The sequence below is a fragment of the Hyla sarda genome, chromosome 10 (assembly GCF_029499605.1).
Source record: "Hyla sarda isolate aHylSar1 chromosome 10, aHylSar1.hap1, whole genome shotgun sequence".
Classification (NCBI taxonomy): domain Eukaryota; kingdom Metazoa; phylum Chordata; class Amphibia; order Anura; family Hylidae; genus Hyla; species Hyla sarda.
The window spans coordinates 57,364,625-57,383,000 of record NC_079198.1 but is presented as its reverse complement, the minus strand read 5'-3'; the positions used below and the strand labels follow the sequence as shown (position 1 = coordinate 57,383,000).

The 18,376-nt window shown below is 43.3% G+C and overlaps 2 protein-coding genes across 5 annotated transcripts in view; one reads left to right on the top strand and one right to left on the bottom strand.

The window, feature by feature from the left end:
* The window catches only part of LOC130294378 (sulfotransferase 2A1-like), a 120,284-nt gene extending 101,912 nt beyond the window's left edge, over positions 1 to 18,372 (bottom strand). The window contains exon 1 of one of the 4 annotated variants that reach the window (XM_056544083.1): positions 18,258 to 18,372. The gene's annotated coding sequence lies outside the window, so the exon portion shown is untranslated. Of the gene's footprint in view, positions 1 to 17,730; positions 17,757 to 18,090; positions 18,170 to 18,257 lie in introns of those variants that run through there. The other 3 variants (XM_056544082.1, XM_056544084.1, XM_056544086.1) reach the window with 3 other exon arrangements.
* LOC130294377 (uncharacterized) lies at positions 634 to 8,080 on the top strand. Its single transcript, XM_056544081.1, has 2 exons — positions 634 to 2,112; positions 2,360 to 8,080. The coding sequence occupies exon 1, from the start codon at positions 642 to 644 to the stop codon at positions 1,569 to 1,571; it is 930 nt and encodes a 309-aa protein (XP_056400056.1). The 5' UTR covers positions 634 to 641; the 3' UTR covers positions 1,572 to 2,112; positions 2,360 to 8,080.
* Positions 18,373 to 18,376: the final 4 nt, after the last annotated feature.

Here is an 18,376-nt window from a genome sequence, read left to right as displayed (position 1 = left end):
AAACTCAAAGACTTTGAGGAATGCTGGTACCTACCAATGTTTGGAGTATACCACCCAAAGAAACCAGGCCAAATCAGGGTGGTGTTTTACTCTAGTGCCAAGTTTGATGGTGTCTCTTTAAATGATGTTCTCTTGACAGGTCCAGACCTGAACAACAAACTTATGGGAGTACTCATGCGCTTCCGCAATGATTCTATTGCCTTCACCGCTGACATTCAACATATGTTTCATTGTTTCCTTGTCAAAAAGGAAAACAGGAATTTCTTAAGATTTCTCTGGTACAGAGACAATGATCTTTCTAAAGAAGTTATAGAGTACCGTATGAGAGTGCACATCTTTGGCAACAGTCCTTCGCCATCAGTTGCAATTTATGGACTCAAAAGGTCTGCTCAAGAAGGTGAGGCGGAATATGGATCAGATGTCAGAAAATTCGTAGAAACGGACTTCTATGTTGATGACTGCCTAAAAGCTATGCCTTCAAATGAGACTGCTATTAATCTCCTCAGGAGAGCTCAAGAAATGCTTGCTAACCAAACCTCAGGCTTCACAAAATAGCCTCCAATAGTCAAGAACTAATAGAAGCCTTTCCATCTCAGGATCGCTGTAGTGATTTGAAAGACCTGGACTTAGGGACTGACCCTATGCCAGTACAACGCAGCCTTGGACTTCTCTGGAATCTAATATCGGACACATTCATCTTCCAAGCCAGCAAGGAGGAAAAGCCCTTCACACGTAGGAGTGTTCTGTCCACCATAAATAGCTTGTATGATCCCTTGGGGTTTGCAGCTCCAGTTACAATTCAAGGAAAAGCCCTACTCAGAAACTTAACCCATGAAACATCTGACTGGGACACACCTTTACCAGCCGATCAAAGGATTCAGTGGGAAGAGTGGAAAAACTCTCTAACAGCTTTATCTAAGCTCAATGTAGCTAGACCCTATGCACCAGTGCCTTCTACAGAAATACAAAGCCAAAAACTCTACATATTTTCAGATGCTTCTGTCAAGGCAATTGCTGCTGTGGCCTATATTAAAACCATGGACTCTAAAGTACAATGCCATGTCGGATTTGTCATGGGTAAAACCAAACTTGCACCATACCCTGAGCACACTGTACCCAGACTAGAACTATGTGCTGCTGTACTAGCTGTTGAGGTAGCTGAATTAATTACATCTAAATTGGACATTGACCTAAAAGACGTTGCGTTCTACACAGACAGTAAGGTGGTCTTAGGTTATATCTACAATGAAACCAGAAGATTCTATGTCTATGTTAACAACAGAGTGTTACGGATTAGGAGATCTGTCCATCCAAAGCAGTGGCACTATGTACCTACAGACCAGAACCCTGCTGATCATGCTACTAGAGCCGTTGCTGCTAATCATTTGAATAACACTACGTGGTTTTCAGGACCAAAATTATTGTACAACCCAGAGCAAGCTACCGTGAATGCCTTTGAATTAGTGGGTGCAGAGTTGGATGTTGAAATCCGCCCTCAGGTGTCTACACTCCACACAACAACCTCAGATAACCAACTCGGATCTCAGAGATTCAAACGATTTTCAACCTAGAAGTCACTTGTTCGAGCAATTACCTGTTTAACTCACATAACTTGCTCATTCAGTAGTATGAGAACTTCTAGTCTAAATGAATGTAAAGGCTGGCATCACTGTACAAAGGTCTATGCAGTATCAGACCTGGAACATTCAAAGAAACCATTGGCCTCTTGGCTTAGTCACCAAAACATTCCCTAGTGAAGATGGACATGTTCGCAAAGTAGAAGTGAAAATAGCAAAAGGAAGTGAATCCAAGTTGTTTCTCAGACCAATATCTGAACTAATTTTGCTTCTATCTTCTGAAGACTAAATTGGTGGCATCCACGGATACCAAGCGGGGAGTGTCATGCCTCCAGCATCTTTATGTACTGTAAAGTGCGCCTGATTACACAGGCACTTCATCTAGTGGCTGACTTTGCCTTTCAGTGATTTGTCCCTCTGCTCCTTCCATCCCTCCTCAGTGAAGTGAAGCATCTTGGGAGGAAGAACTCCATTACAGACTGTGCTAAGAAGAGAGAGACTGCATACTCCATTGCCCCATGTGGCAGCATCGCTGGTAAGCTTATGGACTTGCCCTACAGTATTTCTCAGCCACAGCTTCTTCCAGCTACACAGACTCTTATGTTCCAGAGCAGTAGCTGCACTGTCTTAAGTTGTGACCAGCAGACCAGCTCTCCACATGTCATCCATGTTATAACATGCTATGTTTCAGCTATCTTGTAATGCTGATATGCTGTAATGCTGATATGTTAGTTGTATATGAACATGTGTTTATTCATGTTTTCTGCTCTATTGTTTTCTAGTTTCACCGCGTGCTTATTACCTATGACTCAATAAATCTACAGACTTCACCATACAGTCTTGTCTCTTGATGAATAGGGCGGTTTATCTGCATGTCAGACTACACACACCACAGGGTAACGTGTAGCGAGGACAGAACAGACGTAATTCTCAGATCCTGCTTGTCTTTGTGCAAACTTCTCAATGAGACTAGCACCTACCCTCCTGCAAGACAAACACCCCTTGATCTCTGGCTTCACAGCCACACCTCCCCCTCCCTGTGTGAGGACCTTGTCTGCAGAGAAGCCCAGTCTCCTCAGCACATAACCCTGCCCTTTTCCTGCTGTAGATCTTATCATTGACTGCTGCCATTCAGAGGACAGCATTATGTATTGCAGGGGGGAAGGATAGTTTGAAAGAAAATATTTGTAAAGTGCATGCTGCTAACTGTGTTTACAACAACACAGCATGCACACAGATAGTAAAAGCAGTTAGCTGGCAGCCATTACACAGAGCCACACTGACTGGTGGGAGTTGTAGTCTGGGTTCCAAGCAAGGAAAAATAATATTTAGGAGACAACAGGGGCCACACGAACTGGCAAAATCACATGGATAACTACACGGGACACAGAGCAGGTATTGTGGTGGCTTTGGGGGCATTTTCTTTTTCTAAAAGGGGTATTCCAGGATTTTTTTTATTTGACTATGCTACAGGGGCTGTAAAATGTGTATAATTCATAATATGGTGTCTGTACCTGTATGTGATGGTTTTCTCACAATTCTTTTGTGATTTTCACCCCAATATTTATTTTTAACAGCATACAAAATGACTGCTGTCTCAGATTTTCCCAGGTTGCAATGCGACCGAGACCTGACTCCCTAGTCAGCTGATGACAGGGAGCCTGTCTGCTTCAATGGGTGGAGCGATCGCTTGGTGGGAGAGAGATCAATCTGCAACTAATGCAATAGCTGTAAGCACCCTGATTGAAAACCAAAGGTCTTTTGAATGGATGCCGCTCATCTATGTTTCAATGGGTGGGGTCAATGGGTGGTGTGGCTGATGTGTGGGAGGGAGGAAAATGGAATTATGGGATTTTTAGGCAAAAGAAAACTCAAACAGGAAATACCAGTTCACAAAAAGCTAAGCTAGCCACAGTGTTATGGTAATCTCATGACATAGCCATTTAGCCCCAAGACAAGCGCAGAGCCTTCCTAAGCATGTCCATTACTGTCTGCCAGGTACATACTAAAATCACCACTTAAATCCTTGCAGTGCATTTTCTGCAAGTGTGCTGAAATAATCTGTGCTGCTGTACCTGCATTACTCCCTTCTGCCTAATGCTACACTGTGACTGGACTCAGGTCCCTGACCTCTGCCTGCTGTATATTGAACCCCTGCGGTGCTGTCCCTGCAAGTCTACTGACATCCTCTGTGCTGCTGTGCCTGTATTACTAGTTGTTGTCCACTGTTCTCAGAGTACTCTACCTGGACCCAAGGATTCCTCTACTCCTGGTGGCCCCGATGTATGGCGGTTGAAATGGGGAGGTAAAAAAAGGACGGGAACACTCTAACTCGCAAAGAAAGGGTGCCCCATCGCCTACCCGCAACAGGCTGGCCGGAAAACAACAGTAGGTGGCGGTGAGGCTGGATTGCTTTACCATGCGATATACATATGCCCATACATGTGGATGGATTTCCTGCTCCTGCGGACACCCTGGAGGATTATGGGGCCCTCATGCAGGCGATATCCCAAGACTTTCCTTTTTCTCGCTCCCTACTACACTACCTGACTTCACTGTGGCCTCACCACCTCTTAGGCAGTCTGGAGAATGCGGAAGCATTCACTGAGATTCAGCGGTGCAACATTACTCTCTCTTGCTTAACAACTCAGGTTGGCACTGTGCAGTCTGACATTACGCTAATCCGCCATGATCTGCAAAAATTTACAGAGGGTACCTCTGCAGCAGAGGGACGCATCAGTGACATTAAGGATGCTCTACCTCTGTTGGTTCAGGACACTAACCGTCATGATCAGGATATCCTATTTCTAAAGGCTAAGGCGGATGACCTGGAGAATCACCTGCGCCGACACATCCACATAGTGGGGCTGCCAGAGAGCGGAGGGTCGAAATCCTACTGAATATGTTGAGAGCTGGCTGAAGGACTTATTTGATGCTTCCAATATTCCCTGCCTATATTGTGTGGAGCGGCCCACAGGGTCCCTATGAGGCCACTACCTCCAGGAAGTCCACCGAGGCCCATGCCGGTCAAGCTGCTGCAGTACCGTGATCGAGATGCTATCCTGCGGCTGGCTAGGGAGCAGCAACCAATCACTGTGGATGGCAACATACTTTCCTTTTTTTTTCCAGATTACTCTGCAGATGTCCAGAAAAAATGAGCTACCTTCTTGGCAATTAAGAGACGGCTCAGATCCCTGGATGATCTCTAGTCCATTGCTTTATCCTGCTTGTCTTCAGGCGTTTGTTATGGGAACTACACATTTCTTTGATGGTGTGGACGCTGCGCCATCCCTGGCTTGACGCCCATGAATCGCAGATTCGCCAGTAGGCCTGTCGAGGATCTCCTTGCCTAGGTCCAGACTGACCTGGGTCCTGGTGCAGTACTGAACTCTAATGCCATGAATGCCTTCACTTTTGCTCCTAGACTCAGGGTGTTGCTATAATCATTATATTATGCTCTCTTGTTGTTATAGCTGATTACTGGTAATATCTCTGTATATGTCTCTATGTATATTTGCTATCGGATATATTTGTCCTCTGCTGATTGCAGGGGCAAGCTCCCTTATGCCTACTGTTTCTCTGATTGAATGTTGTTCAAGTTGATGCTGTTTACACCTGCTTGGTTGAATTTGCTCTACTGCTCTGCTGAAGACCCTTAACTGTGTTCCTTCCAATTTCCTTTTCTGGTGTGTGTGTCCAGCAGTGCAGGCGCAATGGCGCCCCCTTGTGCTGCAAGCCGCAGCTTAGTTTGCTGCTGTGCGTTTTCTATTTTTTGTTGTTTATGTCCGGTCCACCACTCTCTGTTTTGTCCAAATTGTCTAGTTGTATTATGTTCATTGTAATTGCTTATGTCCCTTGTATGATTAGTCTCTCCTCAGTGTTGTACCTGTATGCCTTGATTCTGAATGGGGCCTTATCACCCATATGCTCTTAATGGTTATTCATGGCATGCTTTAATTTGTTGGGATGTAATATCTGTGATCTAGGGGACACCTATAAACATTGTGCTTTCTTTTACTCAGTAAGAGACGGAGACTCATTTCACTGGGGACAATCCCTCCACTGGACAATACATCCACTGGAATTACTTTTTGAAAAATATAAAAACTGTAAATGGTTATTATACTGCACAATTTTGTACACGGTTTTGTCAGTTTTTGAAGGATATGGTTTTTTTTTTTTAAATTATTCAAAACAGTATGGCAAAATCGTGATGTGAATGCACCCTAATCAATCCCCCCATAGACCAGCACCACCTGGATTTTAAACCCTTTCAACTTAACAGAGGAAAACAGATGGTTATACAGCCACACACAGTGCAGGGCAAAAAAAGAGTTCCAAATATTATTTCTGTGTGCGCATCGTTATGCAGACGCGACGTGCACAGCAGCAGTGTGCTTTGAACTCTTAGTGAGTCTTAAAGGCGCGCACAGTTTAAACTCTTATGGATGCCGCCTGTTTTTACCTTAATGACGTTGCCCAACTTTCCAAACCTGTCATGTGTCTCTTTAAGTGGTAATACCTCTGACACGCTTTTACTGAGTAACGCAATTCTGAGGTTGTTTTTTTATTGCGTTAACTGTGTGGTAAAAATTATGTTATCTTTATTTGGTGGGTCAGTATGATTATGGCGATAAACAATATATATAGCTTTTTATGTTTTTTTTTTCTTTTCACAACAAAATCATTTTTTTTCCTTTTTTGTGTTGCCATGTTCTGACAGCTAAACTTTTATTTTTAGGCAAACACCTTTGTGTAAGGACTTATTTTTCGTGGGACGAGCTGTACTTTTTTTTGGTACAATTTTTGCAATACATGGTACCTTTCAATCTCATAAACGATTCTTGCACTTTTAATTTTTACGGCATTCACTGTGCAGGATTAATAACATCGTTTAATTGTACAAGTCATTACAAACATGACAATACCTATTATGTATTAATTTGGGCCTTTTTTTTTGTTTTTGCATGATAATACAGGGCTTCGTTGGGAAAGGGGCATTTATTTATTTTTTTACTTTATTTATTGAAAAGCCTTTTATTCTTTATACTTTTAACAGCTATCCTGCAGCATAGTATAACAACCTGTGCGATGCAGCCTATCGCTGGACCTCACAGGCTGCCATACTAGGCAGACAGGAGGCCATAATGCTGCCAAAACTGGCGCAAGCTCAACAACTGCAGCGGGACCTGCTGCTGATCTCCTGCCGTGCGTCACACTGTCCAGACCGCTAGGATGTATGCATACAGTTGCACGGACATGTCAGCAACTGGAACGTACACATATATAAAGTGGTGCTCGCTCAGGGCATCTAGGACGTGGGTCCTGGATCCCTGAGTGGTGAGTATGAATTGTATTCCTTCTAATACGAAGGAGTCAGTAGAAGCACGCGACTCGTGCGAAACAATTGTTGCCCATTTTATCCGCCTGCTGCATCTATGTCCTCCCCTTGTCATGTGTCAATAGATATTGAAAAAAAGCCCTTGATTTTACTTTCAAGCTACTCCGGTGTGCCAATTAGGCTAGGTTCAGACTACGGAATCTCCAGGCAGAAAATTTCCGCCCCGAGATTTCAAGTGCGGCCAGCGCCGAAACAATGAATCATTCGGGTGTTAGGATCGCACAGACACTGCAGTCTCCAATAGACTGCAATGTGTTCCGCGCGGATTTCCGCCTGAAGAAAGAGCACCGCCATTCTTCAGGCGGATATTTCCAAGCGGATTTTCCGTTCACAAATTCCGCTTCAAAATTCCGAAGTGTGAATTTGTGAACGGAAACCCATTCACTACACTATACATTTCCCCATAGGAGGTCTATAATAGACTTGATCAAATCTGGTGTATCTCTTGTGTATGATGGCAATATGTACAACGTGTGGTCTGTCAGCATTCTGTTAGCTTCCTTGATATGATCAGCACGATCAAGAATGACTATTTCACCTCCAGTGTCAGTTGCTTTAATAATGATGTGATCGTCCTCAGCTAAATCTCTTTTTTTACATTTTGATTTTATTACTTTTAAAATTCCATACAAAAATATGCACAGATATTTGTTAATTTACAATATCAAAAAATATGCACATCAAATTTTAGTGAATTCCACAAATTTATCAAAAAAATACTTTTAAAGGGGTACTTAGTTGGAAAATGATTTTTTATTATTTTTTTAAATCAACTGGTGCTAGAAAGCTATACAGATTTGTAAATTATTTCTATTAAAAAATTGTAATCCTTCCAGTACTTATCAGCTGCTGTATACTATAGAGGAAGTTGAGTTGTTCTTTTCAGTCTGACCACAGTGCTCAGCATTGAGCTGTTTAACTTTCTAGAGTCAGTTGATATAAAAAAAAAAGAGTTTCCTCCCGGAGCACCCCTTTAACCATCCACCCTCCTCCCCTCTTTATACTGCTTGAGAGAGAAAAAAGGAACCCATCTCTCTTCTTCCCCCCCCTCCCCACACAATCACAAACAAATATTTCTTGTGTGTTTACTTATCATTTTCATAATCTCTGACCATTCTCTTGCATTTGGTGGCTCTGAGAATATGAGAATAGCCATTTTCTGTGTTTCTTCTCCTTTTTTGTAATATTCTACTTGGAGTCATCAGCTAGATCTATTATTTCTTTCTTTTGAAATAACCATAGGTTCTGTGGATATGACATTTTTTAAGAGCACGGTGTTTCAAAATTGGTAGATTATATATCAGAGGGGCAAAAGTAATATCAGGAAGACTTAGTTAAGAGAGTAGTATCTTTCAATTTTGCGCTACATATAATTGTTTTCTGGCTTCGTAATACATTATATGATAAAAATAAAAAGTATTAGACATGTGCAATTCGGTTTGGCACGAATATCTAATTCACCGAATTTTACCGTTTTCGTGCATTCGGACGGATCCGAATGCACGAAAACATATTTTGAACATTCCCGAATCGCCACGACAATACATATAGCAAAGTAACAAATACATTCATTATTTCCCGAACATTCGGTAAATATTTTTATTCTTTTTTTGGACTTTAGCGATCCTAAAAAATTATGGAGATACCTTTTTTTTATTAAAATTTCGTAGGGTATCATAAAAAAATCATAATAAAAAAGATACAGTAGTGATGGAAAAAATTGTATCTAACGAAATGTATCATTTTTATTATGAAATGTTTATTCATTTTTAAACAGGGATCAATTTATGTGAGCGGGTAAAGCACTAAAAATGTAGCCGACAATAATAAAAATGTAGTGTGTGCGTGTTTTTCATTTTTTTTAAAACATTTTTTAGGTAGTACTACTACTCCCATCATGGAACACACTGTTCCATGATGGGAGTAGTAGTTACCTGTACTAATTGACAGATTGCAGGGGTCCCTTGCGATCCTCTTGTATAATGTATAGATGCGCCGGCTGCTCTTCTATGGTCCCCTGCACTCACGTATATATACACATATTCATATTTCCCGCAGAGCTGTGATTGGCCAGATGGTTCCAGCCAATCACAGCTCTCTGTGAGAAATAGGAATATGTGTATATATACGGCCATGCAGGGGACCATAGAAGAGCAGCCACTGCATCCATACATTATACAGGAGCATCACAGCGGGTGTCAGGAGTGATACCCGCAGTGATCTTTCCTTTACTACAAGTACTACTACTCCCAACATGCAGTACACTCTGCTCCATGCTGGGAGCTGTAGTACCTGCATTAATAGACAGATCGCAGCGGGTGTCAGAAGTTACACTTGCTGCGATATGTCTATTAATGCAGGTACTACAGCTCCCAGCATGGAGCAGAGTGTGCTCCATGTTGGGAGTATTAGTACCTGCAGTAAGGGACAGATCCCAGGGATGTCACTCCTCCTGACACCCGCTGCGATCGTCCTTATGTGAATGTCGGGATCAGCTGTTCTCAGGGCTACAGAGCCGGGAGAACAGCTGACGCTGAGCCGTAGGTATACATCGTATATCTACTGCCCAGCAAGAACTTACAGTGAGCCTGCAATGTGTATACAGTATACACATTGCTGGCTCACTTAACCCCTTGCTGAGCTGTGCGCTATGCGCAAGCCCAGCAAGGGAAGAGTTAACTTACACTGCTGGACAGTGTAGGTTAACCCTTTGGGCGGTATACACTATATACAGCTATCTATAGATAGCTGTATACAGTGCATACAGAAGACGAAGTCCAGCTTACTTCCCTCGAGTCCCGGGCCAGTCAGTGTAGCTCCGCCCCCTAGTGATGACGTCATGAGGGGGAGGAGCTACAGAAGGGAACAAGGCTAGTTAATCTGAAGCTCTGTTCACATTGTACGTTTTGTATAATGTGAACAGACCCTTCTGGCAGTGTCTACCCAGACAGGGAGACTCCAGCTGTCGCTAAACTACAACTCCCAGCATGCCCAGACAGCCAAAGGCTGTCTGGGCATGCTGTGAGTTGTAGTTTTGCACCAATTGGTGGCTCCCTGTTTGGGTAGACATTGCATCATGGGTGCTCTCCCCAGCAGACAGCGCCAGAAATGTCATAACCATTTTTTTTGTGTTTTTTTTCGTTTCAGATCCGTGTATGCAGAGGATTACTGCGGATTCGATGGATTACGGCGGATTATTTTTTTTTCCTTTAATAAAATGGTAAACGAGGGCTGTGGGGGAGTGTTTTTTTAAATAAAATAATTTTTCCAATGTGTTGTTTTTTTTTTTTTTTTATCGAATTTTCAGGGTTAGTAGTGGAAGCTGTCTTATTGACGGAATCCATTACTAGGCCAGGGCTTAGTGTTAGCCACAAAAACAGCTAGCGCTAACCCCCAATTATTGCCCCGGTACCCACCGCCACAGGGGTGCCGGGAAGAGCCGGTACCAACAGGCCCGGAGCGTCAAAAATGTCGCTCCTGGGCCTAGGCGGTAACAGGCTGGCGTTATTTAGGCTGGGGAGGGCCAGTAACAATGGTCCTCGCCCACCCTGGTAACGTCAGGCTGTTGCTGTTTGGTTGGTATTGTGCTGAGAATGAAAATACGGGGAACCCTATGCGTTTTTTTTTTTTATTATTATTTTATATTTAAATTTAAAAAAAACGCATAGGGTTCCCCGTATTTTCATTCTCAGCACAATACCAACCAAACAGCAACAGCCTGACGTTACTAGAGTGGGCTAGGACGATTGTTACTGGCCCTCCCCAGCCTAAATAACGCCAGCCTGTTACCGCCTAGGTCCAGGAGCGCCATTTTTGACGCTCCGGGCCTGTTGGTACCGGCTCTTCCCGGCACCCCTGTGGCGGTGGGTACCGGGATAATAATTGGGGGTTAGCGCTAGCTATTTTTGTGGCTAGCACTAAGCCCTGGCCTAGTAATGGAGTCCGTCAATAAGACAGCTTCCACTACTAACCCTGAAAATTCAATAAAAAAAAATAAAAAAACACAACACATTGGAAAAATTATTTTATTTAAAAAAACACTCCCCCACAGCCCTCGTTAACCATTTTATTAAAGGAAAAAAAAAATAACCCGCAGTAATCCTCTGCATACACGGATCTGAAACGAGAAGAAAAAAAACACAAAAAATTGGTTATGACATTTTTGGCGCTGTCCGCTGGGGAGAGCACCCATGATGCAATGTCTACCCAAACAGGGAGCCACCAATTGGTGCAAAACTACAACTCCCAGCATGCCCAGACAGCCTTTGGCTGTCTGGGCATGCTGGGAGTTGTAGTTTAGCAACAGCTGGAGTCTCCCTGTCTGGGTAGACACTGCCAGAAGGGTCTGTTCACATTATACAAAACGGACAATGTGAACAGAGCTTCAGATTAACTAGCCTTGTTCCCTTCTGTAGCTCCGCCCCCTAATGACGTCATCACTAGGGGGCGGAGCTACACAGACCGGCCCGGGACTCGAGGGAAGTAAGCTGGACTTCGTCTTCTGTATACACTGTATACAGCTATCTATAGATAGCTGTATATAGTGTATACCGCCCAAAGGGTTAACCTACACTGTCCAGCAGTGTAAGTTAACTCTTCCCTTGCTGGGCTTGCGCATAGCGCACAGCTCAGCAAGGGGTTAAGTGAGCCAGCAATGTGTATACTGTATACACACTGCAGGCTCACTGTAAGTTCTTGCTGGGCAGTAGATATATGATGTATACCTACGGCTCAGCGTCAGCTGTTCTCCCGACTCTGTAGCCCTGAGAACAGCTGATCCCGACATTCACATCAGGAGGATCGCAGCGGGTGTCAGGAGGAGTGACATCCGATGGGATCTGTCCCTTACTGCAGGTACTAATACTCCCAACATGGAGCACACTCTGCTCCATGCTGGGAGCTGTAGTACCTGCATTAATAGACATATGGCAGCGAGTGTAACTTCTGACACCCCCTGCAATCTGTCTATTAATGCAGGTACTACAGCTCCCAGCATGGAGCAGAGTGTACTCCATGTTGGGAGTAGTAGTACTTGTAGTAAAGGAAAGATCACTGCGGGTATCACTCCTGACAGCCGCTGCGATCCTCCAGTATAATGTATGGATGCGGCGGCCGTTCTCCTATGGTCCCCTGCACCGCCGTATATATACACATATTCCTATTTCTCACAGAGAGCTGTGATTGGCTGGAACCATCTGGCCAATCACAGCTCTGCGGGAAATATGAATATGTGTATATATACGTGAGTGCAGGGGACCATAGAAGAGCAGCCGCCGCATCTATACATTATACAAGAGGATCGCAAGGGAGCCCTGCGATCTGTCAATTAGTACAGGTAACTACTACTCCCATCATGGAAGAGTGTGTTCCATGCTGGGAGTAGTAGTACTACCTAAAAAACGTTTTATAAAAAAGTGAAAAACACGCACACACTACATATTTACTATTGTCGGCTACATTTTTAGTGCTTTACCCGCTCACATAAATTGATCCCTGTTTAAAAATGAATAAACATTTCATAATAAAAATGATACATTTCATTAGATACAATTTTTTCCATCACTACTGTATCTTTTTTATTATGATTTTTTTATGGTACCCTACGAAATTTTAATAAAAAAGGTATGGCCATAATTTTTTAGGATCGCTAAAGTCCAAAAATTAATAAAAATTTTACCGAATGTACCCGAATACCGAATGTATCCGAAAAAAATCAACCCGAATACCGAATGTATCCGAAAAATCTAAACCGAAAATATTGCCGAACCGAAATTTTTTTCCAAAACGAAAAAACGAAACGAAATGAAACGAAAATTTTTCTAGTGCACAAGTCTAAAAAGTATATCAGTGGAAAGAACAAGTCACACAGAAAATAAGCCCTAATACAACTTTGTCTGTCGAAAAATAAAAAAAGTTAAAGGTCTTAGAAGGTGAGGAGGAAAAAAAACGTGAGTTAGAAAAAAAATTGCTTGGTCATGAAAGGGTTAAGCATGCAAGGGATAGGCATAAGGCTATAAGAGCCAGGGACTATTCATAGTATTCAGGATATTGGGCAGACTAGGTGGGCCAAATGGTTCTTATCCGCTGACATATTCTATGTTTCAATTGAGCGTCAGTTTCTCTATAGAATTGTCATCTGCAGTTTTATTGGTACCATTTTTGCATAGCATTGAACAGTGAGATTGGTGCTCCACTGATAGAGTCTGGCTTTTCCAGGCTGCATCACTGGAGTGCTGAGCAGGCAGCCAAAGGCAGGTAAGGGGACCCTCAGATGCCATGTTAGCTCATAGGGTCACGGGGCCTGATGAGCCCTCTGAGCTAGCTGGGATGGATCATTTAATCCTTTACATGCCATGATCGCACTGATCATGGCATCTAAAGGGTTATTAACAGGCACCAGTGGGATTGTCACTGCACGTCATTAGTAATGAGCATCTGGCTACTGATAGTAGCTGACACCGCCATGAAATGATGTACATTTATGTCCTGTACATGAAGCAAGCACAGGAGCTGCACTCGCTTCCCACACGGCAGCTTCCAGCTGCTATGGGCAACCTGGGAGCTGCCAGAAATGGCAAACTTCAGCGATCGCGCTGAAGCCCACCATTAACCCTTCAAATGCCATGATCAAAACTGATGACTGCATCTGCTGCATTATAAACATATTTGGTATTGCCGCGTGTTTAAATGTTTGCTCTATTAAAATGTAATGTTAATGATACCGTACGGTGAACGGTGTGAATGTAAAAAAAAAAAAAAAAAAAACACAAAATTGCTGATTTGAGGTCACATTACATCTCAGAAAAATGAATTAAGGTTATGGTCGTACAAAAAACAAGCCCTCAGATGGGTCTACGGATGAAAAAATGAAAGAGTTCTGTCTCTTAGAAGGCAAGGATGAAAAAACGAAAATGCAAAAATCAAACTGCCTGTGTCCTTAAAGGAGTAGTCCAGTCCTGAAAAACGTATCCCCTATCCTAAGGATAGGGGGAAAAGTTTCAGATTGCAGAGGGTGTACGGGGCCCCGGCTCGCTGGCCAGAGAGCGTGTGTCGACCACCGCAGGAAGCGACGGTCAACACACTCCCTCAATACAGCGCTATGGAAGAGCCAGAGATTGATGAAGGCAGCGCTCCTGCTCTGCCATAGAGTTGTATTGAGGGGGCGTGTCAGACGCTGCTTCATACGGTGGTCAACACGCCCCCTTTCCGCAGGCTGCCAGGGCCCCGTACGGGAGATTGCTGGGTCCCCCCACGATTTGAAACTTATACCTTATCCTTAGGATAGGGGATACGTTTTTTAAGACTGGAGATCCCCCTTAACCCCATAAGGACCCAGACAATTTTCAGTGTAGGACCCGGCCATTTTTTGTACATCTGACCACTGTCATTTCAAGCATTAATAACTCTGGGATGCTTTTACCTTTCATTCTGATTCCGAGATAGTTTTTTCGTGACATATTCTACTTTATGTTAGTGGTAAAATTTTGTCGATACTTGCCTCATTTCCAAAATTTTATGAAAATTTAGCTTTTTTTTTTTTTACTTTGAAGCTCTCTGCTTATAAGGAAAATGAATATTCCAAATAAATTATATATTGATTCACATATTCAATATGTCTACTTTATGTTTGCATGTAAAGGTTTGTTAATGAAAGAAAGCAAAAAGTTCTTTCAGCTCACCTCCTCCACGGTCTGCACGAACTTCGTGCCTGGCCTGGCTCCATACGTGTAAGCAAATGAAGAACGAGGTATCCAACAGTACCTTAAAGCGCAACTGTCATGGAAATTATACCCCCCAGACTAATACCATGATAGTATAGATGATGATACGTGTAATGCAGCTGTACTTTTGGCTGCTGTTTATCACTCTTTATCAGCAGGAAAATAGTTTTATCGTCCGGTCAGCAACAGACTAATAGGCGTGGCTGGGGATCATAATGCCCCGCCTCCGCCACACCTATCCCCTGTAAGTGAGCGCTGGACCACTGTGTGATTGACACATAGGTCCCCACCCCCGATGTCCATGATGTGTGGGCCGGCGTGACTCCACTGAGCCTATACATATAATGTGCACCTTTATGATACAGTACAGTGCCCGTACTCCTCCTCTTTCTTCTCATGGTGCTGGAGATGCGCTGCTTCTGCTTTCACTATAGGCAGTGAGCTCGCTCCCGTTGTCTGCCGCCAGCTCAGTGCGCCTGCGCAGTGCTAGAGGCAGGGAGCGAGCTCACTGCCTGTAGTGAAAGCAGAAGTAGCGCGTCTCCGGCACCAGGAGAAGAAAGAGGAGGCGTACGGGCACTGTATATCATATAACATAAAGGTGCACATTATATGTACAGGCTCAGTGGAGTCACGCCGGCCCGCACATCATGAACATTGGGGGGTAGGGACCTATGTGTCAATCACACAGTGGTCCAGCGCTCACTTACAGGGGATAGGCGTGGCAGAGGCGGGGCATTACGATCCCCAGCCACGCCTATCCGACAGTTGCTGACCGCACGATAAAACTATTTTCCTGCTGATAAAGAGTGATAAACAGCAGCCAAAAGTACAGCTGCATTACACGTATCATCATCTATACTATCATGGTATTAGTCTGGGGGGTATAATTTCCATGACAGTTGCGCTTTAAAATCTTGAATCTTTATTCGTTTCTTTAAAATCCAGAGCACACTCCAAACACCATCACCATGCCGGCAAACAACTCACATGGACGCATTTCGAAGGCATGCGCGTTCTTGATCACCACACCTGTGTGCATCCCACCTCCTAAATACCTGATCCAGGAGGGAGGCGCACATGCTTAGTGAGAAAAATGTGCAACAAACATTGTTCCTTAAAATACAACACAAACAGGTATACTTTAAAACTGACTGTTGCATTTTCATAGCTTAGTGTCTCCCTTGTCACTTCCCATGTCTCCCGCATAAACTGCCAAACTTGTTATTGAATATCAGAGACTGCGGAGGTGATGATTTAGGAGTCGCACTGTGTGAATTCTTACCCAACAGGAGCTATGTTCAAATGTGAACACATGACAATGTGGGTTCAATTACATCAGAACCTTCTAGCGCTTGTTAAATCGCAATCTGACTACCGCGCTGTGTGAACTGATACCTTTATGCATTGCTCAAGATTGTTGCAAGTGTGAATCTTATATGTTGAGAGAAAAAAAAAAAAACTGTCCCGATGTAAGGTGACCAGTGTAATGTGACTCGTTATTTATCGCAACAATGTATGTGCAAGTGTCAGTTCGTTAATAATGCAGCATGAATTCCTTTCTTTCGTTCAAACCATGGCGAGCTCTAGTCCGCAATGTATACTGCCAAAAAGCCTCCCGGCTGAACTATTTTCTTTGCATGTCACCCCCTCTTGTGGCTTTTCTAACTCTCTCAATTCCATATAACCTGAAATTTGCCACACTGCCATTGTGAACCTGGGAAAAATGTAGAGATTTGTTCCTGCTACTTTCAGTTTTCACCGCGTCATATAGATGTTTGCGGATTCTAACTTTTAATGGCCAATGGTGCATCCTACATACCTCAGGTTACAGGCAGTGCATTCTATTACATACACCATGTTAGTTGAATTGCAATTGGCATATTGCTAAGTCGAGTGCTCTGCGGGCGTACTACAATGCTCAGAAGAGAAGGAGTCACATTTGGCTTTTGGAAAGCAAATTTTGCTGAAATGGTTTTTGGGGGGCATGTCGCATTTAGGAAGCCCCTATGGTGCCAGGACAGCAAAAAAGAAAAGAAAAAAAAACACATGGCATACTATTTTGGAAACTACACTCCTCAAGGAATGTAACAAGGGGTACAGTGAGCCTGATCACCTCACAGGTGTTTGACGACTTTTTGTTAAAGTTGGATGTGTAAATGAAAAAAAAAATTTTGGCTAAAATGCTGTTTTTTCCCCAAATTTTACATTTTTACAAGGGGTAATAAGAGAAAATGACCCCAAAATTTGTATCCCCATTTCTTCAGAGTGTAAAAATACCCTGTGTGGACCTCAAGTGCTCTGCTGGTCAACCACGGTTTTGACTCCGGTTTAAAAAACGTACTGCAACCGCATACGTTTTTTTTAACATGGACGTCAATGGAAAACGCACATGCATACGGTTCCATACGGCAAAAATGTATACGTTTTTACTTTGCACATGCCCATTTGAATCCTAAAGTCCCCACCCAAGACCCCTCCCATTAAAAATGGACAAAATTTTCAAAAACGTATGTTTTTTTTCTATAAAAACTGACGGAACTGTATACACTTTTAAAAACAGTATACTGTTTAAAAACGCATACGGTTTACTTTTTCCCATACTGTTCCATCCCTTTTTTTGCCATACAGTTTTCTTAAGAAAAACGGATTGAAAACAGTATGGCAAAAACGTAGTGTGAACCCAGCCTTAGTCAGGGTTTCCCAACCAGGGTGGCTCCAGCTGTCCAAAAAGCCATCCAAGCATGCTGGGAGTTGTAGTTTTAGTTGTAATTTTGCAACAGCCACAGAGTTTATCAGGCATCATATAGACCAGTGGTCTTCAACCTGAGGACGTCCAGATGTTGCAAAACTATAACTCCCAGCATGCCCGGACAGTCAACAGCTGTCCGGGCATGCTGGGAGTTGTAGTTTTGCAACATCTGGAGGTCTGCAGGTTGAAGACCACTGATATAGACCTATAACATGGCTACAGTCATTCATGTAAAATCGGTTCTTAGAAGTAGATATGCATTGAGTTAGTCCATCTCCTTACTCCTCTAGCGGGAAAGCTGAAAGCAGCCAAAGAGGGAGTTACGCAATTTACGTAACTCCCTTTGACTTTAATAAGAGTTACACCAACGGCGTAACCCAGCGGTTTAATTTGCTTACGTAAATCAGGGAGTTACGCGAGCCACGCTGTTTACGTAACTCCCGGATTTACGTAAAAAAAACGCCTTTTGCGTAATTCACATTAAAGTCAATGGAAGTTACGCAAATTGCTTTCGGCTTTCAGTACCACATCCGGCAGCGGGGAACAGGCCAGATGAGGCGGAAAGCCGAAAGTAAGGGGATGGGATAACCCCTTTGAGTCCCATAATATACGGTGTAGTACACGTATAACCCCCTGCATTACACTTCTAGTAATCAAGTCACTGCAAAAGGCCACCAAACACCGAAATTGAAGGGCGAAGACGTGACCGGAAGTAATCGTTTTATAGAAGGTTATGTGTGACAGTATCTCCCAGCCCCTCTGCCAGTACAGCAGTACGTTGGCGCCATTTTTGACACTGGCATACTAGCCGGCAATAGGGCATGTTCACGTCCGCCATCTTGTTTTCAAAGAGAGGCTGATATCAACTTCCGGTGTGTAATCTGAACCCGTGCCGTAATCGTTGGCGATATAAAATATAAATATATGA